The sequence below is a fragment of the Schistocerca nitens genome, chromosome 4 (assembly GCF_023898315.1).
Source record: "Schistocerca nitens isolate TAMUIC-IGC-003100 chromosome 4, iqSchNite1.1, whole genome shotgun sequence".
NCBI lineage: Eukaryota > Metazoa > Arthropoda > Insecta > Orthoptera > Acrididae > Schistocerca > Schistocerca nitens.
The window spans coordinates 555,960,339-555,987,563 of NC_064617.1; the positions used below are offsets into that span (position 1 = coordinate 555,960,339).

General features: G+C 41.4%; 1 protein-coding gene across 2 annotated transcripts in view; it reads left to right on the top strand.

The window, feature by feature from the left end:
• LOC126253205 (uncharacterized) overlaps positions 1-27,225 on the top strand; it is a 599,715-nt gene that overhangs the window by 541,035 nt on the left and 31,455 nt on the right. For both annotated transcript variants that reach the window (XM_049954381.1, XM_049954382.1), the window contains one exon: positions 1,822-1,920. In XM_049954381.1, the coding sequence (XP_049810338.1) occupies positions 1,822-1,920 (99 nt within the window). The remainder of the gene's footprint in view (positions 1-1,821; positions 1,921-27,225) is intronic.

The following is a 27,225-nucleotide window of genomic DNA, read 5'->3' on the forward strand; positions in this document are numbered from 1 at the left end:
GATTTCCAAGTTTCATTTTAGTAGTTGTCCATATAGAGGCAACGAAATTTTCATCCGTCGTTGAAGTTAAACTTGGCGGAGAAAAAAAGAAACAAGCAGTTCAGTTCAATTTCGGAAATGCTATGGGTCTGACAGAATCTTACTTGAATCCTTTTAATAACGTGGTCTCAAGATACAACGTATTGATCATTCTCATTTCTTTCAGAAGACGAATTACGATCAAAGATTGTCAGAGCAATAGAATCAGGAGACAGATATAATACTTGAATTTTCAGTTTTGTGAAACCACATGAGAAATATCTCGAGTGACAATCTGATATTTATGAAGAGGGTGGGCACAGAACCACACCTTACACACAATTTGATAAGTAAAAATACAAATTATTTTGTATTCTACTAGTGAAAACTCTAAATTATATTGGAACACATAGAACATAAATCATTTTCAAGAAATAAATTCCCGCACTACCCTGCACGACCAGTTGAGTCAGGATGACACAGTTGTTCACTATGAGATGATACCTACTAATGAAAGAAAAGAGTTAATTCTAAAAACATTTCCTTCATTGTTGATGTCACCTGCTTACTTTTATGTTTCTCTTTCTCTGTCTCGATAATCGTGCCTTTCCTCAGCAATAATTGTTTTCTTCATAACTGTTGTGACACTTTGATCGATAGTTGATTGGTGTACCCACATATTTTAGATAACACAGTTTTAGACACTTAAGAGTTTGCTTACAGCTAGTCTTACGAGCGGATAAGCAATTGCTGAGCCATAGACAGAACATGAGTGATGAGTCCATTTAAGGATTAGCACACCAAGAGATAGCCTGTAACATGGTAACCATGCACTTTATCACGACACAAAGCCAGCTACCTATTTGATTCAACACCCACGTGACTGAATAAATCATGTTACTTGTTACATTCCTTCTAACAGCCTATCGATGGTACTGACCACATACTCTGGCAACGAGGCGAATGGGTGCTTTGAAACATGCACTGCACCGTGGGGGCAGGCTAAAAGAGACAGTATTATTCTATGGAGGAAAGTCACATGGGCTGTCGTTGGACCTGTGGTGGTAATGAAAGACAGTGTAACAATTGTGGGATACATGAACGTTTTTGCGGAGCATCAGCATCCCTTGATGTTTGTTGTCTTCTCTGATGCCGATGGCATTTTACGGTACAATAACTGTCAGTGTGGCGAGGTCAAAATCGTGCTGTTGTGGTTTAAGGAGGACGACAGTGAACTCGAGTTGTGTTCTTGGCCACCATATTCACCTGGCCTGAACTCAATATAACACATGTGTGCAGTATTTTGACCCAGTTCCGCTCTCATACATCAAAAGCCCATAATTTGAGGCAACTGCATATCCTATGCATACACATTTGATACCACATATCTCTGGAAACGGAATAAAGAATTACAAAACCCAAAGCCTGCAAAATTCACACGCTATTGATTTGACCTACGTACTAATATTCAGGTGTCTTAATGTTTCGACTCATTAGTATATTCTACAGAGAATTACAGGTGGTGGTATTAATGTGTGCTTTGAGTTTTGTGCACTTTGTTGTGAATATATAACCTTCGAAACCAGTTAAAAATTTATTCCTCCTGATGCTGTCAAATTCACACGCTTGATGTGTAGTCAGTACATGTTGTTTCAAACGAGGTTACCATCCTTAATGCCACAGTTTAAAGCATCTGATAGAAACAGTAGTTTAGAGATCTGTAATAATGTAGAATGTTAATACAGATAATATTATGTCCGTAGGATTCTGTAAGTTTTAATATTTTTTTTACTGTTTTTACAGATGGTAAAGTGCCTAATGGGTCATAAACCAGATCTTAAGGAAACTAATTTCATTAGTTGGACGGCATTACATTATGCAGCCCGTAATGGACCACCAGAGGTAAGTAATATAAACTTTCTGTTTTACTTGCTACCGATCATAAGTAGAGACAAATTAGGGATTCTGACAGCACCTCTTTAAACTAAGCGAAGAATACAGGCTTCGTTCACGCCAAAAAATCTTGATGTTGTAGAACAGTAGCAACAAGTGTTTAGTCGAGCAGCACTTTACTGCACAAAAATGTCATACATCAGGAAAAGTAACACCAATCACAAGAACATTCACTGTCCAAGGATCATGAATGGAATTTCATCGTCGAATGTCAAAGATCTATATGACATTATTCTTCAAAACTCATCCAGCTTCAATTGATTTAAGATGCACTTCCTGTAGATATCCATAATAACATAGATAAAACACATTAACCCTTGATATTCTTCAGCTGATCACTAACAAAATAGAATAACTCGTTATTAATTTGGCAATCCCTCGTTCTAGGATTCTGCATTAACAACTATTAAGGTTATTTAAAATTATAAGTTCAGTGCAATCAATAAAATTTGTTAATCTGTTACTCAAATAAGGATCCACCAGCCACAGTTTTAATACAACAGATGAAATGCCATTGGGCATAGCAGGGAACACAGCAGGAAACAATTATGGATCATAAGCATCAAAATGAAAATCAAAGCAACCCTGTGTCACCAACATGGAGAAAGTGTATGTAGGTTCTCTTCGCAACCACCACAGTGACATTAGTTGTTAACATCTTCAGCGCTAAATGTAGGCTCCAGGTAGACACACTAATCGGTATTCTTAAACATCACATAGAAGAAGGGAGGAAAGTTGGAGTTAACGTTTCTGTGACATCGAGGTCGTTAGAGACGGAGCACAAGCTCGGATTGTGTCGAGGATGGGGAAGAAAATCGGCCGTGCCCTTTCAAAGGAATCATCTCGGCAAATGCCTGGAACCATATAGGGAAATCACAGAAACCTAAATGAGGATGGCCGGATGCGGGTTTGAACCGTCGTCCTCCAGAATGCGAGTTCAGTGTGCTAAGCACTGCTTCATCTCGATTTCTTAGAAGAGTCTTTCGACTGATCAACAGAGGCCGACCATACATATACTCGTATTATCCAGATGGTACAATAATTCCAAGTGTTCAGACTCCTACAGACTGTCAACATCATGTTGTGTCCATCGAACCATCGTCCCCTCACGTTGTACATATCGCCTTTTCGTGGTCTTTAAATTGCTGCGGATGTGTGACGTCCCGTGACTACGTATCCTTCCTGCCATATGAAACAAAGGCACAGAAAGTCTGGCTGAAATCCTACAGAGGGCTATTAATATTTCAGAAACCTGCACAACTTCCATACCTTTCAATTTGTGCTACCGAGGCGGGCGCCGCGGTTGCGGTTATCTGCTGCCATGTTTGTTTTATGTCGGTGTGAGCTTCCGCCCCCCCCCCTCCCCACCATGGCTTATTGGCGTGAACTTCACACATTTATGTTTCCTTAATTATTTGGTGGTACCTGAGAATGAAGGTTTGGGCATCGAAACCGGTCATGCAATAATTATAGAATTATTGGAAAATGAACTAGATTTTTTAAAATATAAATGCGTGTGTTAATTTGCTTGACTTGGTTCGTTATAGATTAATACAGCTGACAACAGCTACGGAAGTGGCAGTACTTCTTTCACGATGCCTAAAATCACACAACGCTTAATTTACCTAGTTGACATAGTTAGCAAAACTACGCTACTATATTTTAATCCTGTTCTCTGGTTTATACATTACTAATAAGCTGCACAATCACCCTGCACAATTCATTATATCATGTGCCTTAATTTTATTCAGCTGTGCCGTTCAGAAGAAGGATAGAAGGTGCCATTTCTTGTACTTAGCCCACTGCAGTTATAAACCACATCCAATGATAGTAAATTACACTGCAATTCAGGGCGGATCTTGCAGTCAGGAACCCACGTAATGAAATTTCATTTCATTTAGGTGAAGGATAATTTACGTTAACTAGTGTGTAAGCTTAGGGACTGATGAACTTAGCAGTTAAGTACCATAAGATCTCACACACATTTGAACATTTTTTGAAGATTTAGAGGACATGGCGCTGAAAACGGAGTCCTGAAAACCAACCTGTTTCTGGAGGTACGTCGACGACAAGTTTATAGTGTGGCCTCATGGGAGAGAAGCTCTTGACCGCCTCCTAGATTATTTTAATTCCCTGCATCCTAGCATCAAGTCTACCATGGAGATGGAAAGTGATGGAAAGCTTCCGTTTCTGGATGTTCGGGTGTACAGAAATGATGAAGGGACACTGGGACACAGTGTTTATCGAAAGACTATCCACACGGTCCATTACGTGCATGCTTCTACCTGTCATCCATCGTTCCAGCGTACGGGGATCCTGCGGACGTTGGCAAGAAGAGCTTATGCCGTTTCACATGGAGAAAACTTGACACAAGAATTGGACCATCTTAAGGATGTGTTCAAGCAGAATGGCTATACAGATAAACAGATCCGTCGTGCTTTCCAGTTTGGACCTTCGCCTGAACCACCAGAAGATAACTGCAAATCGGTGGCTTTTCTGCCTTTTGCTGGGAGCATTTCCTCGAAGATAGGAGGAATTCTAAAAAGATATCATATCAAAAGTATTTTTCGTCCGCCAGCCACTATTAGAGCGCTTCTTGGCTCTGTTGACTTGGGTTTGAGGAAGCCCGGTGTGTACAAGATCCCTTGCTACTGTGGGACGGCTTATATTGGTCCGATAACCCGGGCCATTCAGGACCGATGTGTTCAGCACCAGCGGCACACACGGTTGCTTCAGCCTGAGATATCTGCAGTGGCGGAGCACTGTCTCACCGAGGGACATAGAATGCTGTATGACGAGACACAAATGGTTGCCCCTGCATATCGCTATTGGGACTGTGTTTTAAAAGAATCCATTGATATTCGTTTATCTGATAATCTTATTAATAGAGACAAGGGTTGTCTTTTAAGTAAGACTTGGAACCCGGTGTTATCAGACATTAAGAAACAACGGTCTGTGTTTCAATCGTCGAAATCAAAGTTTTAGTTTTTGATAGCGACATCTCGATTTCGCCTGTTTCAACCACTGGCGGCGCGGTATGTTTCCTTGCGCTACTAGTGCAGTTACGGCACCTTCTCGCAAGCGGCCTATATAGGGTCCGCCGCATGCGCTGAGAAGTGCTACCCTACCAATCAACTCGTCCAAGTTCTGGTCAGCCTTCCGTCGCCTTACCGGAACTAAACCCTCCCCCTACTATCCTATTCTCCATGATGATCACCCCTTCCGTGACACCCTTAGTAAGGGTATTTTCCATCCCCGATGATCCCCAGTTCGATTACTCCCTCTTCCCGGATATCCGCGATCGAACTGACACCTCTGTCCCTCCCCTCGCTCCTGGTTTCCAGTACTTGGACAACATTACACACACGGAACTCAATGCCCCTATCACTACACAGGATCTCATTGATACACTCCGCACAAAACGCAACAACGCTCCTGGTCACGATCGTGTCACCTACCGTCACCTTCGTGAAGCTCCTGTCTCTTTCCTCTCCACCCTGGCCAGGCTCTACAATGTAGTCCTGTCCACCGGTTACTACCCCGACCTGTGGAAAACCTCCCGTATCCTCATGTTCCTCAAACCTGGCAAACCGCAGTCCGCCATCTCCTCCTACCGTCCCATCAGCCTTACCTCGGTCTTCAGCAAGGTCCTGGAATCTATCCTCACCCGACGCATCCACCAACATCTCCGCCAGCACCGCCTCCTTCCCGTTACCCAGTGTGGCTTTCAGCCGTCCTTCTCTTCCGACGACCTTCTCCTTCACCTCACTCATCTCCTTTCCGAACAGCTTAATTCCCGTCGCTCCGCAATCTTCCTCTCCCTGGACCTCGAACGTGCCTATGACTGCGTATGGCATTCCGGCCTCCTCTTCAAGCTCCAAACCTTCGCCCTTCCCATTAACTGCGTCCGTCTGATCGGCTCCTTTCTCTCCCGCCGTCCTTCCTATGTCACCGTCCATAACACAGATTCCTACACATTTTTCCCCTCTGCCGGTGTGCCCCAAGGCTCCGTCCTCTCCCCCCATCTGTACCTTTTGTACACGGCGGACATGCCGCCGCCGTCAGCCCCCGTCCACCTTCTCCAGTTTGCCGATGACACCGCCTTCATTGCCCTTGCCCCCACCCTGCAGCGCTCCCAACACCTTCTCCAATCCCATCTTGACCGGTCCACCGCTTGGTGCAACCAGTGGTTGCTCAAGGTCAATCCCTCAAAAACCCAGGCGATCATTGTAGGCAAAACCAACCCTTCCTTTCGCCTCCTTGATTTCTATCTCACCATCTATGGCCGTCCTATCACCCTCACTCCCACCCTTAAGTACCTTGGCGTAACCCTCGACCGTCGCCTCTCCTGGACTCCCCACCTCCGGACAATCCAAGCCAAGGCACGCTCCCGACTCAGTCTCCTCAAGCTCCTCTCCGGCCGTACGTGGGGTCTGGACCCCTCCACCATCCTCCACACCTCTAAGTCCCTCATTCGCCCTATCCTTTGTTATGCCCATCCGGCTTGGATCTCCGCCCCCCATACCTTTTATAAATCCCTCCAAATCCTTGAACGTCATGCTCTCCGCCTCGCCTATCGCATCCGTCTCCCCTCCCCCACGCAGATCCTGTACGATCTCATCCCCTTCCCCTACCTCCTCCTTTTCCTTGAAAGGATCCAGATCCTGTACACCTCTCGCAAACTCGATCCTCCTCACCCGCTCGTCTCCCCGCTCCTCTCCCACCCCCGCCCGCTGCCGCGCCTGTATTCCCACGTCCCACCCGGTCTCCATCTCTCCACCCTCCTTACCCTCTCCCAAGGTGGCTTCCGCCAGCTCCCCCTCCCTGATGAGGTCCTCATCCCCTCCATCTACCCCTCCTACCAACTTTGATCCTCCCTCCCTCTTCCTGTATCTGTTCCTTTGGGCACCCTCCATCCCTCCCCCCACCCTTCTCCCCACTTCTCCCCCGGGCCTCCCCTCCCCTGTCCTTCTACTCCTCCTCCCCTCTCCTCAGCCATTGGCATCTCTGTTCTCCCCTCTCCACCCTCTCCACCCGCCCTCACCCTTCTTCCCCTCTTGGCAGGTCCCCGGACTCGCACACGCTACGTGGACTTTCGCGCGTCGGAGGTCATCGCCATCTGTGTCTCGTGTGTGTGACATCATTTAGTGTTTTTAGTGTCCGCCGTCATGCTTCTCCGTTCACTTGTGCCATCGGATTCATCACTGTTATGTGCGCCGTGTCAACGTGTTTTCAGTGTCTTTCTCGTCGAGTGTGAATGGCTCCGTGTTTTTTGTGTGACTGTGACCACTATTTTTTGCCCGTCACTATGTTCATTTTCATTCTCCATCTTTTGTACTGTAATTGTCAACTCTCTGGCTGAAGAGCGGCGTAACATGCCGCTGCCAGCCTACCTGATTGTTCAGGTGTTAAAATAACAATAAAGTAAAAAAAAAGCGCTGAGAAGTCAGTTCGGGGGAGATCGTATACCAGCACTCTCACCTGAAGATCGCGGCCAGGTGGACCGCGGAAATATTGTGTCAAGATGATGTTATGATCCGACTGCACACCCGAGAAGAACATTGTCATGAATTGCAGGTGTTAAAAGTGATAAATGCTTGCCCATAACCTTATCTGCCCCATTACCTACAGCAGCAGTTTTTTCTTTAATATCTGGCGATCCCTCAACATTCTAAAGGCATGCAATATTTCATGATTTAGTTTCAGATTCCTCTTTGCTTGTATTCACATCTCGTGGATTTGCGCAACGTCGACCTTTTCTGATCCAAACCATTCAGGGAGAGAGGCGAATTGGCTTTAAACGAAAACATGAAGTTCCCTGGAGTATTTTTGTGTGCCACAGAACAGTGGTGTTCAACGCATAGCTCAGCAAAGAAAGCGTATTATTCCAGTTATTGTTGTTGTGGTGAAAAGCAAGCAGCGCTGCACATAACGTCCTGTTCACAAGATCTGCAAGGAGATACGTGTGTAATTCTGGTTTAGGGTGGTACGAGCTACACTTAGTTCCAAACAAATATTCCTAAATTCAGCCTATGAGACGACTGTGGAATTATCTGATACTAAGGATCGACACAGTTCAAAGATATCAATAATTTCCTCTGAGAACTTCACTGCCGGCGCTGTGACGTTGCTAGAGGGGATTAACCCACAAGAACACGTTCGCACGCCCACGCAAACTACTGCAAATCGGGTCCATTCTCTGGACGTGGAAAGTGACGTACGTAATCTATATACAAGAGACGGTCACTTGAAAAGGAGACAGATGAACGTGTGGTTTTGGTAACAGACAAACAGTTGAAGAATACGGAGACATGGAGAGACTTTTCGCGCCATCTCATCAACTGCGACTTTCCTTTCACTCACGGGGGGAGGCAGGATGTTGTGGAACGGTGTGAGGTAGCTCTCTTTGGACTACCCGCACCCTCCAACTCCTCGACGATTAGTGGTAACTTCTGTAATTTATTCACACAAGTTCTGCAGCTGTACACGAGGCCCTGGTTCCAAAGGACTCAACTCATAAGGAGATGACATCCGAGAACCATTTCAATAAACGCAGAATGAACATCCAAATTACCAACGTACCTAAAAAGTTTAAAATCCTTTCGTAGAGCAAAATCAACGCAAACCGTTTCTTGAACCTGTTACGCACCAACCAGACATAAAGGACAAAATAACTGAAATGGCAGCCCCTCAATGGCCTTGAACTTAAATGGTCGTGAGACATTATGTATATGCAACTCAATCAGATCACCATACATCTAAATTTCGCTTGAACTGGCCACCTCACACAGGCTACCTGCCGTAGAAATGATACAGATCTACAATTATACTTATGTACTATATAAAAACCCTGACTGATTAATTAGCTGCCCATATCGACAGTGTATATAATAGTTCTCTGTTACCGCTTTCTTTTTTTTTAGTCATCAGTCGTCTGACTGGTTTAATGCAGTCCGCCGTAAACTCTACTCCTGTGGCAACTTCTTCATCTACAGCAGAACTTGCAAATAAGTACGTCCTGAGTTCTTTTTGGATATATTCCAATCTCTATCTTCCTCTACAGCTTTTACCCTCTATTGCTCCCTCTGGTACCACGGAAATTATGTTCTGATGTCCATTCTTCTGGTCAATGTTTTCCACATACTCCTTTCCTCTCGGATTCTGCAGAGCAGTTCCTCGTTTCTTACCTTATCAGCCCACCTAAATTGGAGCGTTATTCTCTAGCGTCACATCTCAAATGCTACGAGTCCTGTTCTGGTTTTTCTTCCACCTTTTTCCGTCTCACGGCTTATTTTACCGCCTGGGCAGCAGAATTCCTTTACTTCACCTACTTTGTGATCGCCAATCTTGGTCTTTAGTTTCTCGCTGGTGTCATTTTTGATACCGCTCATTACTTTGGTCTTTATTCGATTTACTCTCAGTTCATATTGTTTAGAACAGGTCTAATTCCTTAGGTTAACAATGTCACCAGCAAATATTATCGCAAATAACCTTTCACCTTAAATTACTTAACAAACAATAGGAATCTAAAATTAGTCCTTTTTAACAAAATTTTTAAGACCATAGACAATAAAGATAAACGGTTAATAAAGTCACACAAACTTTAGCAAAGATCACATTTTCAGTCTCTGAATGAAGTCAGTAGGTGAAATAGGGGAAAATCAGGCGAACGTTAAATGTTACACCATTAAGGACGGTCACTCATTAAGAATTATGACCACAAATTGAAGAAGACTCATTTAAAGCAATTAACATCAATAGCGAATAATTAAGGCATGTCTCTGCAGATTCATCAGAACCAATTCTTTCAGTTATATAACGATGATGGATCGTGGAATACGCCGGATTACCGACACAGAAGGCTAAATTTTACCAAACAGCAATTTCTCCAAGCCTAGAACTGTCTTAATATTGCACAATACTTGGGTTATCCAGAACTACTGTAATTCGCCTTTCTTGGGCATAACATTGGAGTAGATAATTAATCTCTTATTTCATTCTCTTGGAACACTGAGATGCAATAGACACTCTGGCAACTCTTACCCCAGCGTGGCTCCGGAAAGAGGATGGCTCCACCAAAGCTTGCTGGCCAGCGGACGAAAATTACAGAGGCAAAGGTAGCTTTATTTGTGCTCGTAAGAATTGATAACTTTTGGAAATGAGATTTCAGCAGAACTGCCGGCGTAGTATCAATACGGGACTTCGGAGCTGAGGAGAGCAAGTCAGCAACTGTCTATACCCAGTAGGCCCAACATTTCAGACAGACCGAGCAACCGAGAGCAACCGACATCAGTCGTGGCTAGGCGGATTACCAAATAGAAACTCTAGCACTACCTTAAATATAAATAAACAAATAAATACCATGGGAACTAAGCTCAACACAACATATACACAATAACGACTAAAGCTAAATATGTCCACGTTCTAAAAAACAGGAGATATTGGCGAACATTAACATAATCTCGCATTTCAGACATCCATAAAATTGGCTCTATCTCTCTGCCAGACAGTACAACGTTACTTAACATTTTACAACGTGCTTATCCAAACAGTGCCCTACGCCGTCCATGGGAAAATAACGGTTTGCCGTAGGTCCACATCGAAAAAATTTCTTTTTTTTTTTTTTTGTTTCTTTACAACGCCCGCCGTATGTCAGTATGGCGCACAAACGCACGATCACGCAATGGGGCAGTAACACACACGCATGGCAATTCTGATCACAAACTCGAAGCAGAGAAACGTTGCCACACAGTTATTAATAGCTCCCACGAAACAGGGAGACTGGCCCCGCCAGACGACGACCGTTGCACTATCTAGATAACAAATATTATTTTCAGTGACGACACCACCTTCCGAAGGTTACTGGCAGCCGCAGACGGACTTCATAGCTTCCCCAGCCCATGAACGGAAACCAAACGTTGTCCACAGATTTACGACGTCTTGGGTCCTCACGCCACGGGTTTTCGGGCCCATACAGACTTAGCATACAGGGACCGAGGGTGCCGCTGCTGAACGGTCGTCCAGGGCCAAACACTCCTCTCAAATGCCTCCTCTGCCCTCGGCACGGCCTACAGCGCCTCCTCCCAGCGGGCGCGCTAGCAACGCGCTCGCGGAGGCTCCGCAGCGCCCTCTAGGAAAGCGCGGAAACTCCAAATAGGAGTCAACCAAGGGAAAAACAGGAACCGTGGCAAACGACATGGTTCACTCTTCTATCACGTTATCAGACAACTCTTCCAACTCCTCCCCTTCCTAGAGGCTTTCAGTGTACTCTTTCCTACAACCCACTTTCTCCTCTGAATTTACCATTGGAATTCACATTGTACTCTATAAATTACCGCCCGTGCTTTTAATTTAATCAAAGGCTGTTTTGACTGTTCTGTATGCTGAGTCAGTCCTTCTGACAAAATTTCTTTTACAAATCCTCTACCGTAGTTTTGCTTAACTTCCTTTTTATTTCATTTCTGTTTTGCATATATTTCGGTGTTGCTAAAATTACCTGAAGATACTTGTGCTTCCTTCTTGCAGTGATTCAAATGAAGAATTGCTTCTGTTCCCCTTGGTTTATTCAAGGTTACCTTCCTTGTTCATATGTTTTTCTTCCCAACTTCTCTGATGCCCTTTTTAGAGATTTTGATTGATTTTCGGCTGATCTGCCTATTAAGCTATTTATTATCGCAGTATTTGTACCTTCAGAGATGTGCAATAATCTATTTTCCTTCCTTAGTTTTTCCGTAAGTCTGCCGCTCAGCCCCAACCTACAGCGATTCTAATGCTGTTCCAACTCCACCCCACCATACCAAATGGGCGTAACTCCCCGTGGAGAACAATTTTTTTCGAGATGGAGATAATATTATCCTATTAATTACTAATTTATTGAGCTGTAAAACACACATTTCACTTTCCATCTGTCGCGGAACTCTAGCATTCGCTCTACTGCATTCATCAAGCTGGGAAATCCGAATTCCAGTTCGTGATCGTGTACTTCAGGGTGCTACAATGTTGGAGGAGAATGAAGTTTAGTGGCACAACAGATCCCGACCAATACTTCTACGTCTCTGAAATTGAATTTTTTTTATTGAGACTGGCTTTTTTATACGTGTGCAGGTTACAAGTTTTATTTCTTTTACGAAAGGACAAGATGAAAGACTCCAGGTCTGGAAATGAACGATTGTCTTGGATGAAAATAGTCTTTTGTGTTCAATGCCTTTTAGACAAAGAAATTTCAATGAGTAAGTTCTGTCCTTGACATGCGATACTGAGTGTTTTCAATAGCATTCATCTCTGTGATTGCTATAATTTCTCCAGTGCACTGAAACCAAATTTATGTATTTGTGAAAAAAGGTGGAAGAGGATGTCACATATGGTGAATAGGCTGGGGAAGGCAACAATTTATTCTCAAGAACTCCCATTGCCAAGGCACAACTGGGTCATAGAGTATTATTTCAATAAAAATGATCTCCTTTTCAAACCTGACATTTTCTAGCGTTTTTTTAAACTAATACGTTCACAGAATGTATTGGACAGTTTACTTTTACATTCGAGAAAGCAGATTGTAATATCTGAGAATATACGCCTGGACCACAGCACTGTATGAAAGCGAATCATGCCCTGTGAGAAAAGGGGAAAATGAGATAATCGAAACGTTTGAGATTTAGCAGATGTATTTGAGACTTAAGTTAATTGGTAAGAAATGAGTAGCTGTCTAGCAGAACTAGCGGCGAAAGGATTATAGATAAGAAGGTGCAAAAGAAGGGACAGAGTGAGATGACAGGTGCTAAGACATGAAGCAATAGCTTCCAAACTACTAGAGGGTGCAGCCGTCATTAATAAACTTGTATATGACCTCAACAGCATTTACAGGATGCCGTGGAATTACCCTGGACACTGAGCCACGAAGTTGGCACGAACGATACATAAGCTAAGAAAACCTTAAAAACGCACCTGCTGCCAATAAAAATTCCAAATACTGATTTACCTAGGCGCCTACGAGTATTACATCATCATCAAAGTATATCATAAAAGTAAGTATACACTGTGCGTGCGGCTCAAACTCAGAAACGAGTCCTGGTACGACCAAGGGAATTATATGGTGTTGTAGGTGTCTATCCCCCTTCCATGAAGAAGGTTCCCGTTTTTGCCCGAAGGGCGTGCTTTTGAGGAAATGAGGCCTCGGATGTTTCGCCCTCTAGAAATTTTTACAACTTTACAGATCGTTCTAGGGTGTTCAAGAGCATTATACAACATTCCAGAATATTTCGGAATGTTCCACAATTATTTGAAATGTTCTGGAATGTTCGCGAAAAGTCTGGAACATTCGGGAATATTCCAGAATGTTCGGAAACATCCCAGAATATCTCATATCGTCGTGGAACATTCCAGAACACTGCCGAATGTTGTGGAATGTTTTGAAACATTGTGAGTCATTCGAACCTTTATGGTATGTCCCGGATTTCGCCACTGGCTTGGCTACCCATTGGTAGGGGTATATAAAGCAAGATCCTTCGTGGGTTCGGACGGTAGTTTCTTACCAGTGCTGAAGGGAGGAACTGAAAAACTAATGCACTGAGTGAACAAAAGCAAACAGTGAAGTAGTCACATCTTTGGCCACGCATACAAATTCCGCGAATAACAAAAAATATGAGAGTTTCCCTATCGAAAGACAAAAAAAGAGCACATTTTGCTCAACAGTTTCTACAAACAGGCGAAGCCGCATATCCTGCTGACCTGGCGACCGGTCTCATTGAACTCAGGAGGGATTTATTCAACGTAGTCACTGCTGCAAACGAACTCATCGACCATATTTATGCCAACGTTGTTCACAACTATCCCTGTCTGGACTGGCTATTTGAAAGAGCACTTTTGGTAACTAAAAATATTGTCGACAACCTCAACTTAAATATTCAAACGAAAATTCCAGGAGAAGACAGAAGATACAAATTGATTGACAAGATAGTAAACGTTTATGAAAGTGTGAACTTCACTGCATGATTTCTAAACTCTTTGCAAGTGTCAGGAACGCTATTACACTGCCTTCGAATTCAAATTATATCTCCGATCATACTACCCAGAAACCTCAAATCATCAGAACTATGTAATGGAACAAGGATGATAGTCAATACGCTGTAGAATAACATCATCGGAGACGAATTTATGACTGGAAACTACAAATGAAACACACTATTTATCCTCAAAATACCACTGATCTCTACTGAAATGCCATTCCAATTTCAAAGACTGCAATTTCCTATCAAATTACTCTACAGTTTTAGAATTAACAAGGTGGAAGGATAAACTTTAAAATATTGTGGCATCACCCTCAAAGACTACTGCTTATCTCACTTCAACTGTACGTATCTTGCTCTCGACTAGGAAATTCGAAAAATTTATATACTGAAATAGGTACATCTACTGAAAATTGTAAATTTTAACGTCGAAGAGCATAACCGATATGTCGATTAGCAAGACGTACGTCTGAAAGAACGCTGCGAGTCGACTATCGTTAGTTCGCGCTGTGGTAGACAGTTGTTGCTTAGGAGGAGCAGGAGTAGCGCACCAGTGGCTGGCAGTGTCCGTCACGATGCTCCTGAGTGAGCAGTCGCTTAGTATTAAATACTCAGTGTAATAATTTCAGTTTTGTGTATTAATGATTATGGAAGAAACAAGATTTGAAATAAAATTAATTAAAAAATGCTACAAATATTATTATGAAATTTTGATGCAGAAACCACTCTACATATTGTTTCATCGATATGCAATAAGACTTTGATTTGCCATGTAATTATACCAACTGAGATGATATACCATTAATAAGCGGTAAATTTGCGCATGGATAGCACTGCCATTGAAAGTAAGTCATTATGACAGAAACGTACGAATATAAAACAAACAAAATGGTGCACAAATAATTCCTTTCCCGAACTAATATACTTTCTTCAGGTCTTGGAGAAAAAAAATGCAAAGATAAAACACTACTCACTACACACATTTTCCTTTGCTTATTACCCATTTCTTTCAGCAGCCCACAGTAACTAAGCAATTTGTCATGATATACTTGGGTTAAGATTACATAGATCTGCAAAAAGATATTTTTTGAAAGTTGTTTAAAATTTGATGACTGACTTTTATGTACTTTTCAGCGCTAATTTCAAAAATGCAATCCATTTTTTTCGATCACGTCAGGTTTTCTCACAAAATAGGGAGTATTTTAGGGTATAATAACAAAATTTAAGCAATTTATCACTTTTTTTCCAACGTTATAAAATTTTATTTTATTTATAAATCACGTTCTAAACTACATTTCCAGTATACTTCCATTTCTTCTTAAGCTCATAAGTCCTTACAAAAACGCTTTCGCTTTCTGTCGAAGCTTCTTTTATTGCTTTCCCAGCAGTAGTTCGGTATCATGTTGACGTTTCATCTTCCTTGATATCTTCTTCCCATTTCTTTGATGTCTTGGTGGAATCTTTCGCCGTATTCTTCACTTACATGACCAAGTAGTCAAGATGTGACTGGAGAAAATGAACTTTAATGCTCATGTTACAGCCCAGCTTCATAAAGATGTCGAGCATGTCTGCGGAGATTGTCCTGTAGTTTGGATCTCTTTTGTTTCCTAGGAACCGGTAACAACTAATTTAAAAGATATCCGTGCTGCCTTTTCTTTGTTTCCATTTTGTCCAGAAAGTTGGAATCGGTCATTAGTTTTCTAATGTCTAGTCCGACAAAGATTCCTTCCTTTAGCTTTGCCTCGGATAAACCAGGAAACGGTCCACAAAGATACTGAAACACTCCCCTTGCAATGCCTTAACAAATTGTTTCAACAGCCCCAACTTAATGTGAAGTGGTGGAAGTAACACCTTTTTGGGATCCACAAGGCTTTTCCTCTCAACATTTTTAACCCCTACCTGTAAGGTTTTTCTCTAGGGACAAGCTTTTTTATGTAGTGTTGCTTTCTGTCTCTAATGCTCCAGATAGAGAAAGCAAGGGAACATTGTATAGCCACTTTGTTGACCAAGCAGTATTGAAATCACTTTTAAGTCACCACATAGTGTCCATTTGTGGTCTGAATAGCAGAGTTCGCTTAAAACCACTTCAATGTTTTCGTAAAATTCCTGTTAAGTGAACCGAGTGTCCAACTGATATAAAAGCATACTTCATTGTGTAGAAGTAGTGCTTTAAGGCTTCTTTTTGAAGAATGAATAAAAAATCTCCACTCATCAGGAGCATATTATATTTTAAAATGTGCCATAAGTCCAGGAGTATCACTGCAGAACACCAGGTCACCTTCTTGAGAGAAGAAAGATACAAACTCCTTTTTCCATCGATCGATACCAAGAAAAGGATGTACCCGGACCAACATATGTTTATCTCCAATCTAGATCCTAAAACCTCTGCCGATTGTTTGGAAAGGCTTAGGTCTCTCACTAAATCGTTCAGTTCAGATTGTGAGAATGGAATGGGATCGGTTGTGCCAGGATCGTAGCAATCTCTGTCTTCTGCACTATCACCTCGGTGAGCGCATGGCTCGTGATAATCTATATCATCCAAAGAATCTGGAAGAGAGCGGATTGGTACTTCAGGTACGTGAGGAACAGGGAGAATAGCTGATTGAATCTTAGGGTAATAAATATTATTTTAGTTTTTCAGATTGAAAAATGGTTCAAATGGATCTGAGCACTATGAGACTTAACTTCTGAGGTCCCCTAGAACTTATAACTAATTAAACCTAACTAACCTAAGGACATCACACACATCCATGCCCGAGGCAGGGTTCGAACCTGCGACCGTAGCGGTCGCGTGGTTCCAGACTCTAGCGCCTAGAACCGTTCAGCCACTTCGGCTGGCTTTCAGATTGAAACCTCGTAAGTTGCAGGAACAAAAATAGCAGTCATTACTATGATTTTTGGGCTCCCTCCAAACCATTGGTATTCCAAAACGTAAGGACTGCTTTTTGCGTTGAAACCATTGTCTCAGTTCTTCAACACATAGTGAACAAGCTTTGCGTGGGGCCCAAGGCTTATCTTGATCGCCTAGCTTTATATCAAAATAGGCGACATATACTTTTTCAACGAAATCGGAAATGTTTCTTCGTTGCTTTTTAACGTTATAGTTATGTAGCAGAAGCAATGTGGCGAGTTTATACATCCTCTGGTAGCCATTGTCCATAAAACAACTACACAACACAAGAAAACAGTCACTACTTTAAAGCACTAGTAACAACATCACGTGAACAGCACGGAGTGAGAGGTACTGTGAACTGAAGGACAATAGCAGAAGATCACTGCTTAGTGATGGCAGGTGAAGGGGAAGCGAGACAGACAGGCACTGACATGAAAATCCTGCTCGTTTCTCCTAATTACTCTTTATTTTATGTACATCTAGTGTAAAAAAGGATAAATAACAGTTTATGGAGATCCTAAAAACCAAAATTCAAACTGACTAGAGTGATGAAATATCGAATAAGCTAAAACTAGACAAGCAGTTTGTGAAATAACTGTACGTGATGGAATTTTGTCACTGTTTTTCCAGCAATCAGCGTTAAAAACACTACAAAAATCTCTTAATAAATTTGAAACAAGTTTTATGCCGCAGACATGTGTTATTAATAATCAAATTTAAGGGTGCTGATTATGTTTATTATGTTTTGCCATGAGGATATTTATCAAATGATGCCAATATCATGCTACATGCTGATACTATTAAATTTTATGAAATAAATGATTACATCTCCATGAGATATACAGAGTGAAGCGAAATTCACGCACTCGAGCTTTGCAGCGCGACTCCTCACATGCCAGCGATAAAAAAAATTCTGTCACAAAATTTTTCTGGCGAGTACATTCGGCAGAAGAAGGACGTTAAAGAGTGGCAATCTGGCAACACTGTAACCACGTGCATGGTAACTACCTCTTTTAGCACGTACTCATAGTGCTGTACAGTTGGTGCAGTGGTTTAGAGTTTTAGGTTAGCATGCAGGGTGGTTCGATCCTCGGTTGGGACACTTTTTTTTATCTGCTAATTTCATTCTGATATTTCATACTGTAATATACAAGGTTTCTTAAGTCACATGTATCCTAAATTTACAACATTTTGTAACGCTAAACGTAACAAATACGTAGTTTGACAAATAAGAAGGAGACACTTGTCACAAGTAACCTGTCAGGACAGAATAATTACATAAACAATGTCAGTTTCGAGATGCTAAAGATGATAGCACAGCACAGTAACACAATATCTACCCTCATTTATACTACAAGTAATATGATTGCTCAGATGTCGCACATTGGCAACCAGTGACCATAATAATGCCCTTATTAATGGCTACATGACCTTCACAACAGAATATGCTGTCCTCAGATCAACAGATGCTGAAAGTGACCTACCTGCATGTCCAGACATTGCACAACCTGCCAGATCATACAGCTCTTGACCCTTCACAGCAAAGCTGCATACACAGTAACAACAGCAGTATGAACACGTGCTACCAACTCTACCACATTCGTCGGTGTAGTAGAGTACATATGCTCCTTCAGGTGTTCCCACAGAAAGAAATCCGGGGGATTTAGGTCAGCTGAACGCGGTCGCCATACAACTTGACCTCTACGTCGGAGTCATTTCCTTGAAATGTTTTGTACAGATACTGTCGCACATTAATTCCAGACTGTAGAGGTGCACCATCATTTTGGAACCATATCCTCTGCCGAACATGTAGTTGAACGTCTTCCAGCATGTCAGTCAGATATTTTGAGAGGAATGCATGAGACCTTCGTGCAGTCAACCGGTCAGACAACGTGTAGGGGCTATAACACCATAACACCTGTGGCCCAATATTCTGGCCCAAATTGAAATTTATATCCACTGTCACAAATGACGTGTGGGTTAACCTCACACCAGTGCTGGGCACTGTGATTACTGAAGACCCCTCACGAGTGAATGTTGCTTCATCCGACCATATTACGGTGTCCACGAAGCCATTGTTGGCTTCCTGTTGTTATTGGAACCATTGAAAGAATGGCAGCCGCTAATGGACATCTGCAGGATGCAGGTGTTGCGTGAAAGCATAAAGGTAGGGGTGCAGTCCATGCTCGTGCAGCATGTTAACGAGTGTGCAAGCAGCTGCCTTTTCTATGCTATCTGTACTTCGATGAGGTTCTTGCTGCAAAACTCCAGAATAGCTTCCTCAGTAGCTGAAGATGGCGATTCTGAGGACGACCTCTATCACACGATGTTTCTAGGGGAGAACCTGACTTCTAAAGGCGCAGCTCCAGATGATGAAAGACATTTTTATATGGATGGCGTCGACGAAGATATCTAGGAGCATATTCACAAGTGGCAACACAAGCCCAGTTATCAGATGCACCAAGGAACTGAAGCCTATCCAAATATTCATCGCTTGTGTATACCATATGTCTGCCACACTGGTGTAGAGGTTTATAATGAGAAAATTGGATGCATGTACGCATGTACATTGGAGTCTGTCATGGGCGCGTAACTCCGATCACAACTAGACCCTGTCTAGTGGACAGCACATAGAATATAAACACTACATTAGTCCTACGCGCTGTTCCACCTAACGTGCATTACCCCTCTGACAGATGTTGTTCTACATGATTCATCCAGACACAGCTAATTGTGGAATGTTCCGTTTCGAATTACAGTTTCCCTAACGGTTATAGACGTCATGTTTCCACAATACCATCGATATAATAATAATAACAATAATAATGTATTGAGATACGTACTAAACAGCATGCATTTACTAGACTCAATGTTGAAGGGTATAATTTGTGGGACAGTGGTAATAATACAAACAAATTGTAACCGAACTGAGATATTATTTGCAACGTAAGGCCTTGACGAAATGTAATGGACCTGAATGGTGCAAGAATAATAGTTGGTACTAACCTATGGGACCACTGGAAAAGGGTAGAGAGAAAACATGTACTAGATGAAGTGGTGCGAATAAATTCACGCCCATGACGTGGAAAGGGCTTCTTTCAAAGCTGAACAGTCTCCCATTTCTACGAGTGTAGTATGTAAACGCAGATGCTTTCTAGAGGACCCTCTACAATCATTGTTGACGATTAAGATGCGACAGAGTTTTTTTTTGTTTTTTTTTTCCGCTGGCATGTGAGGAGTCGCGCTGCGAATCTCGAGTGCGCGAATTTCGCTTCACCCTGTATAATGATGACACTGTTATGTGATGCTGGTTTATAATGTGTGTGTATGTATAGTATTTCAAGGTTCATTTGTTTAACTTGTGGACACTGGTTAGGACTGATTTTGAGGAAAGTGACTGGATATAATGAACTTCTTACATTGCTTTTTTTCTTATGATCTGTAGATGGTAATATTTTTTGTACTTCTAATATGTGCCATTCGCATTTACAGCCTTGTATCTCATTGCACATTAGAGGTACAACAATCTTCATTATTCATTCTCATCCTTGTATGATTTACTTTAGTGCACTAGTATAATATTCTCCTAGTTAATACGCCTTTTTGCATGTCTTTTTACCACTATTTTAGCTTAGCAATGTGATCACAAATTTTCATCTGTGTTAGATTGTCTTGACTAATGATTCATGACTATGGACGCTTACAATTTACATTTTCCAGTTATAAAGTGCACTTTTCCTTAAAATAATATTATCTGTATCCCAGTTGACATGGGCGCTCCCTCATACCTGATGATTTAGGCTTCAAATATTTATCCATGGAAGAGCAACTATGCATTGTTGGCCTTAGCTTGCCACTTATTATTTATCACTCATGTATTTTATTGTTAGTGTTTACTATGTATGTTAGGTCCTATGTTCCCACTTACCAATGAAATCTTTCACACCTTATAGTCATGTTTCATTATTGCCATGAGCTGCCATTTAGTGTACTATTCCATGAACTTTGTTGCTATGACTTGCTATTCATTCTAGGCCTTAGCTTTACACATATTATTTATCACTAATGTATGTTATCATTATGTTGTGCTATGTATGACAGCCTCATTTTGTCACTTCAAGAATGTTTTCGAATCTCCTTCAGCAATTCACTGTATACATGTATAATTAGATAGTAGATACTATACGATATAATTCTGTAAATACTGTAGAATAGACTTCGAGCATAGAGGCAAGTTCTCACTCATAGATTACTAGCTTAACGATAAAAATTTCCTTTGATTTCCACGATAAATATTTAGGCTTTACCTAACTAGGAGTTTGCCAACATTTTGTACTATGTACCGTTACTTATGTATGTATTTTTGGCCATTAATTATTTGCAACACAGCAATTGTCTGTGTTTCATATTGACACAGCTATGATTTGAGCATGAGGTATACCACACTATCAGTTGCACCTTTTACATCATACTTCCAAATCTTAACACCTATCATTACCAGTTAATCATTCGACTGTAATCCTGTCCATTCAAAACGTCATGGAATCTTCAACTTATGCACACACCTGTAACGATGTGTGACGAGACCAATGGCATGCTATGGACGATATTCTTCAATAAACCATGATCTACGATGATGCATCCAGAGCTGGACCTAAGAGACTTTTTGGTGTGTCAGATGGTTGAGCTACAATGGTTTCCCACAGACATGATTGCAGATGCTCAAGAACACGACATACAACATTAATCGACTTTATGTAATTAACCTCGAGTGAAATGAGTTATTGTAGTTACAATTCTGATGATGTGGTACAGTCACTGTTTATGGATACTTAATCTGCAGAGTGCATGAAATCAGACTCACTCTTTCAGGGGCAGTGGTTATCAGTGTTAACCACAACTTTTTTGACTCTTTGAGTTGCAGGAATTTTTTTATAAATGAAAACACGTGATTTGTGAAAATTATAAAACTTCTTACCAAACAAAACAATTTATTTTAATGCAATTTTACAATATTTAGCTTACTTTTCTAAATACAGTCAATTAAATTGTGGTTACCTCTGTTAACCACCGCCCATAATATTCATTAGTTACTTATTTGTTGAGAAATTTTGAGAGGTAAAATTTTGAACAGTTTTTTTAGGAAATTATTTACACAAACAACTCAAAAGTACATTATTATTGAGAATGAAATGTTTGAAGGCAAGTTTTGCCTTTTCGTAGACGAAGAGGTACATTACATGAAGAACACATCCACACTGTTGTAACAGGAACAGCACGTGTGCTGCTTCCTGCACATCTTCTTGAGGTGGCCTGTTTTGGCTGATGTGCACTGCCTTCCAATCTCATTTGTTTGTCCACGTGTGTTTTATGTTTACTGAGATTTACGCCTTTCCCTTTTTGACTTAGGCCACTGCAATGGACAACTGCCTTGGCAACCAGTCCTTCGTACACTTTTCTTCGGAAGTCTTTATTCGTTAATTGTTCCATTTCAATTTCTTTGTGTATGATAAACGCATTCACTACACACATAACAATAAAGTGAAAAGAAAGCCTATACCACCATGTTTTACTTTTGCGATCACAGCCATAGTCTCCTTTTAGACTATCGAATTTGTCAACAGAATTCATACTCCTGTTATAGTCACTCAATACACGGGGACATGCCACTACAGTAGTTGATCCATCTTTTTCCTTCCTATTTACACTTGTGGTGTCACTAGGATCATGCACAGTAGAGATCAAATTCACAGCTCGTTTGTCCATCCACTTGTAAAATGCTACCCCATGATTGCTGACTTTGCTGTCGAAGTCCCCTCCTTTCATTTTTTTTATCTTCCTTCAGTTTTTGGAGGAATTTACGAGTAGGGTTCACAGTTCCAACTGCAAATGCTTCCTGTGCTTTTGGTAGGACAAAAAGATTATAAGATGTGAAGAAATTATCTGTGAAAACAATACGATTTTTGCCATAAGTTCTTCACATATATCTGTTACTACCCGTGCACCTAGTCCCAGTTCAGACTTCTCTGTAGCTAATCTTCCAGTATAAATTTGGAACTTCAAATTATATGCAGATTCATCACACAGCATCCGTATTTTATAGCCTCTTTTCACAGGCGTTTCCCTCATGTATTGCTTCATTGAGCTTCTGCCTTTAAATTTCACCATTGACTCACCAATTGCTACTTTTTGATGAGGCTGATAGCACTGTGCAAACCTTTTATTCAACGTTGCAACAAGAGGTCTTATTTTAAAAAGCTTGTCAAAATTGGCCTGTTCCCTTTTAGGCATCGAGTTGTCATTTGAATGGATATGACTGAGGAGAAAACTGAATCGTTTTACAGTCATTAAGTGACATATAAATGACTCATTTAAATCTGGAGATGAAGACCAATAATTTCGATAACCTGGTAATTTTTTGGGCACTCATAAATAAATTGATGCCTAAGAAAACCCTTATCTTCAGTAGGTGGGATGAAAGGCTTTCCTTTTTGTGTGGCGTGCAAATTGGTGTGAAATGTAATATGTTTTACCATTTCATCAGTAAAAAATTCACAAAATATTTTATGTGGCGATGGATTTGACATCTCTGTAAAAACAGCTGTAGGGCCAATTTTTTCCACAAAATTAGGCAGTGCTTCAACTCTAAAATTTTGGCTCCATTGTGGAGGATCATCCTGAACAATGGGTACACTTCCAGATCCACCTGAGGTACCAGAATGATTTGGGATGTTTGGCTGTATATGTGAAGAATTAACTGTCACAGATATCGTTGCTTTAGCCAGTGGTGATCTCGAACGTCTAGGCATGGACAGAGAAACTGATTCAGAGGCAGACGAATCATCATTTGGTGGAATTGTAGCCATTTAAGGTTGTTAATTATCGCACAAGTGATGATTACTTTCTGGTAAATTATCATCTGCTTCATTGCTACTCTCTTCAGAACATGATAACACAATATTTTCACAGTCAGGTTCATATGTAGGATCAATGACAGAGTGTTCTAAGAAACTTATTTCACTATCTTAGTCTGATGGAAGGTCCTCGAAAAGTAGTTTTCGTATTTCATCATCACTAAGACAGCTCCTAGCCATACTGAATGAAAGCTGTATCCCAGTTGCGCAGTGGTTAGCAGCGCTAACCTAGATTAAAGTAACAAAAATATGAAATAAGTAGACTTGTTCCACGTAACTATTGCACTGGAGGTCATTAGCATGAACTAAATTTACATATGAAAATACTTACTTGGAAACGAAAGTAGTATATATGGGCCATATTTTTTATTCAAAAAGTACACCAACTAAGCAGCACAAAACTGCTGCAAGGCAACAAACGAATTGTGCTGTACCAACAATAGGAAAGCAAAATGCATGATATCCAATGCCATGCCATCTAGGGAGAACTTCCTCAATTAACTGTGTGGCTCGCAGTGACAACTGCTGCCCCATTCGGTCACCAGGTGTCGTAAAATAGGTGGTTAACACTGATAACCACCGCCCTTGAAAGAGAGAATGCCTGGTGATAGCCACTGCCCCTTAAAGAGTTAAACCACGACTCCATTCTATCCGAAGTGTGCACCTGTTTCTGTCCTTCAAAGCAGTCACCAGCGTTGTGTAGAACCCGTTGCCAGCAATGTGGAAGGCGTAGTATACCGTTAGGAGACCCTGTTCTGTTGATGGTGCGAATGGAGAGGTCTACTATGTGTCGAATCTCTGGAACAGTTCTAAAGCGAATGCCACGATGTGGTTCCTTCATCTTCGAATTCAAATCAAAGTCACAAGGACTTCCACATCCCTGGAAACGGGTTCTACACAACGCTGATGACTACTTTAAAGGACAGTAACAGGTGCAAACATGTAACTCTTTTGTATCGGTTGTGAATAAATAGTTGCCACTATTTAAGTTCCAACCCTCATATTTGCAAGAAAGATATTACAGTCATTCTCAGTCATGTTCCGCCTCACAGTTCCCAGTCGCTGTTATTTAAACAAATAGTAAATGTATCTCAGTCAAACAACTTGCATTTCGGCTTTTGCAAGTGTGATTAGTTTAGTAGTGCTGAGAGCAGAACAAGGCGACACCACTAAGGGCTAAGAAATTTATTTCGCACAGGAATCACATTTGTACTTATGCAGATTTACAGGGCCGCAGGAAGATCGAGTGGATCTGAATGTACTTTCATATTGTTTTCTTGCTAGTAGACAGATTGTTTAGAACAGGGTCAGGTAAACATATAGATACACGTAGTCAGATATGCACTCAGCGCACGATTTGATAACTGTTCTTCGTTAGACATAAATATCACACTTTAGTTTGGACATAATCATGACGACATATATTGCCTGGATAACAAAATTAAAAAATTTGTTTATAAACAAGTATTGTAAATGGCTATAAGTACAGAATGTCACATTATCCATCTCGATAGAGAAGCTGTAGTCTTAGGTCACAGCCATATCGGTCGTACTCGCCTTACCCACAGCTACCTACTACACTGAGACAACCCTCCTCAGCACGTCTACAGACCGACTCCGATTTTCCACCACGCCCTTGTGGTGAATGCAGATTCACTTGAGTTACATTGCAGATTGCAACTTAACTAGTCATTCCAACAAATCTTAGTTGGCAATGCAAAGAAAGCAGCTCGCGTTTTAAGCTTCCTATAGGAATGTGAAGTTTAGCACTTGCTTTAAGGTAACTCATTTTAGTAGTTACTTTTGGGATAATTGTACCGCTAACTTAGCGCTACGGGTAACTCACATCTTAAACTAGCGTCACAGCTCTTGACCCGACTACGTTACTCGCAAAATTTTTTTAGTGGCTCGTTCATTACGAGAATGAAGAGCTATTCAATTTCTTCCAAACACAGTTAATCATCACTATTAGAGGGAGCAGTAGAGGTTAAAAACTGCAGGGGTGGACAGATATTGGAAGATATACACAAAATAATTGTTATAAAATGACCAAAAGGAGAACCACAGAGAGACAAAGACAGAGATTGTGAACAATTGGGGGGGGGGGGGGGGGCAGAAGAATGTGCGGATGTGCCAGAAAGTGCTGTAAGAGGCAGCAGTGTAACACCAGTCGTGTAGACGTAGGTCAGTGCAGCATGGGCAAACACAGTTCTGCATCATGCTGTTGGAAGTTATCGTGAAGAGACATTTCGTCTGAGCAATCGATGTGGTGCTATTCCTGCGTCCAGTGGTTGTTGCGCAACAGTGTCGGCCTGGCTTTCTCTGCGTCAGAAGAAGCTGCAATCATAGTCAGTATGCTGACGGTTTGTGAAACTTCACAGTCGTCACACTGCCGCTGCGGATGTGTTCATCTTGGTGGGAACAATCGCATTTTCTGACTCACAGCGCGTAACGTGACTGTCCGATCTTCTCCTCCGTGGTGCTTGTCGCTAGGTACTGCTGAGATCCTGCATGGCATTGCCCATGTCGCTACCTGAACTCATCGATATTATCTTTGTATGACTGTTGTGGGATTCTGGACATTGCGGGCAGGAATATCTCCGAACAGTAAACCACAGTCCTGACAGGACGCTGTGAAATTCCGCCATGTACTAACTGACCTTCTTAAACGAACTATATTACGATCTTTTCACAAGCAGCCGATTTTTAGAAGCGATTTCTGATTGAGGAATTCTCTGCGTAATCCTTTCTTTTTACAGAATGTCGATATCACTGGTCCTAAATACTTTATCCAGTTTCGCTTAAATGTTAGTCATTTGCAAATCCGAGAATGTCATGCCAATTTGACGATTCTGAAGTGTTTATTGACCAGTTGAGAGAAAGGTATATTGGAAAACAAGTTCATAAGTTGGTGATACTTTGCAGTAGTGGCACAGAGCATTAACAAGTGATCAGAATGTAGCACTGTCCATCAAGTACACATTAAGATTTATTATTGACCTATTTCGGATGGCAAGAATACATTACTAAATTTCAAAAAGGGGTAAAGTTACCACTTTGTCACAGAAATTTGAAAAAGGCTGATTTTATCCACATTACAAACTTTCTAATTAATATTAGTTTTATAAATTTAAAAGATTTTTTCTTGCTGCATACCATTATTACATGGTTCGGTAGACGAGGTGCTACTTGTACGCAAAGCTACACGCGGCGAACGAAATAAGGACATGAAAGCAGAGTAGTACAGGCAAAGAGGGAATTCCTATCAAAGTAACTCTGCTAGAATCAAACTTTGGCTTTAATTTGAGGGATAAATAGAACTGCTGCAAGAAAAAGTAGTTTCAATTTATAAAAACAGTATTTCTGTAGTTTCTGATGAAAACGACCATACCAAAAAACTTGTTAATAATCGATGCTTACCACTGGAAACCAGCTGTTCATAATT